Genomic DNA, 1,516 nt, shown 5'->3' with positions numbered 1-1,516 from the left:
TAAAAATCCATCTTTGGCTATATGTGGCCTATCCTCTGTGCTAAAGGTCTTTACCAGAAGTAATCTATCTATCATCTATCTATCTGTCGATCTATCTATCCATCTTGTCTGCTACTGATCAAGGCATTTTATTTTATTTTTTAAAAGATTTTATTTATTTATTTGACACACAGAGAAAGATCACAAGTTGGCAGAGAGGCAGGCAGAGAGAGAGGAGGAAGCAGGCTCCCTGCTGAACAGACAGCCCAATGCTGGGCTCTAACCCAGGACCCTGAGACCATACCTGAGCTGAAGGCAGAGGCTTAACCCACTGAGCCACCCAGGCGCCCCGATCAAGGCATTTTAGCTAAAAACCAAACCCGCAGCTGCCGGGTCCTTACGATGTTCCAAAGATGTTCCATCTTTAATTGGTGGCATGTGCTCAGAGTGTGTCATGGAGGATCACTAGTGCCTGAAGCCAGCTGGCGATAGGTTGTGGGAGCAGTTCATTCCTGGAATAGGCGCCTCCGGGCCTTGCGAGAGGGACCCGGAAGGCGCTGGGGGCGCGCGTGGGGGCCTGGACTCGGAGAGGGAGGTAGAGGTTGGAGTGGCGAGTTGGGGAAGGGCTCCAGAAGGTGGGCGTCCAGGTTGAAGTAGCGGAGAGGAGAGCGTCTCCTTGGACTAGGGGTGGGCGCCCAAGGCCAGGCACCCGGTGTGGGGCCCTGCGGGTGGGGGCTGGCCACCCTTGCAGCGCAGGGGCGGAGCCCAGGGACGGAGCCCGCTGCAGGGTCCATCCGAGGCGGCAGGAACTCGCGGTCGGCGTCTTTCTCGTAGGCTTCTTCTTGGGCGGCCATCTCTGGGGCAGAAACGCAGAAGAGGCCCCGCTCGACGGCGACGTCGTGCTCGGGTGCGCTCGGGAACGCGCCGCGTTCCAGGCTGGAAGGCGAGTGGCCCTGCCCTCCGGAGCGCAGGAGAGCCTCGGGGACCAGCACGAGGGTGAGCTCTCCGACGGTCACTTGCAGGGCCGACGTCGGCTCGGGCTCGAGCACCAGGTCGACGTCGTCCAGGAGCAGCTGCAGGGCACAGCCGCTGGCCAGGACCACCACGGAGGTGAGTGTGTCCGCGGCCAGGGACCCCTCCAGGCCCGCGGGCTCCTGGGTTCGGCGGCGCTTCGCAGGGCGGGGTCCTCCTGGCGGCGGTCCCCAGCAGGGCTCGGGGTAGGCGCTGGGGCTGCGAGGCCAGCTGCCCATCACCGGGACAGCGCTGCGGGCGGCGCTCTCGGGGCCTGGCGGCGGGCGTGAGGGACCGGGTCCTGCACGCTGTGACAGGTCTCGACGACGACAGGTGCGGGGGCGGTGGAGCGCGGTACCGGGCGACGCAGAGAGAGTGCCTGGAGTTCTGGGGGCGCCTCCTGAGGCCGGAGTCTGGGGGTTCTGGTGGCGCAGCGCCGGACTTCTGGCTTCAGAATCTGAAAGTCCTCCCGCGGACTGGTAGCACTGCATTATTGGTAGGAGAAGTCAGGTGACTCGAGGGACCC

General features: G+C 62.9%; 1 protein-coding gene across 1 annotated transcript; it reads right to left on the bottom strand.

Moving 5' to 3' along the window:
- Positions 1–302: 302 nt before the first annotated feature.
- Positions 303–1,314, bottom strand: LOC125084033 (proline-rich protein 23B-like). The gene has a single exon (XM_047701158.1). The coding sequence runs from the start codon at positions 1,227–1,229 to the stop codon at positions 486–488; it is 744 nt and encodes a 247-aa protein (XP_047557114.1). The 5' UTR covers positions 1,230–1,314; the 3' UTR covers positions 303–485.
- Between the last annotated feature and the right edge of the window lie 202 nt (positions 1,315–1,516).

Source organism: Lutra lutra, chromosome 1 (assembly GCF_902655055.1).
Source record: "Lutra lutra chromosome 1, mLutLut1.2, whole genome shotgun sequence".
NCBI lineage: Eukaryota > Metazoa > Chordata > Mammalia > Carnivora > Mustelidae > Lutra > Lutra lutra.
This window is presented reverse-complemented; position numbering and strand designations above follow the sequence as displayed.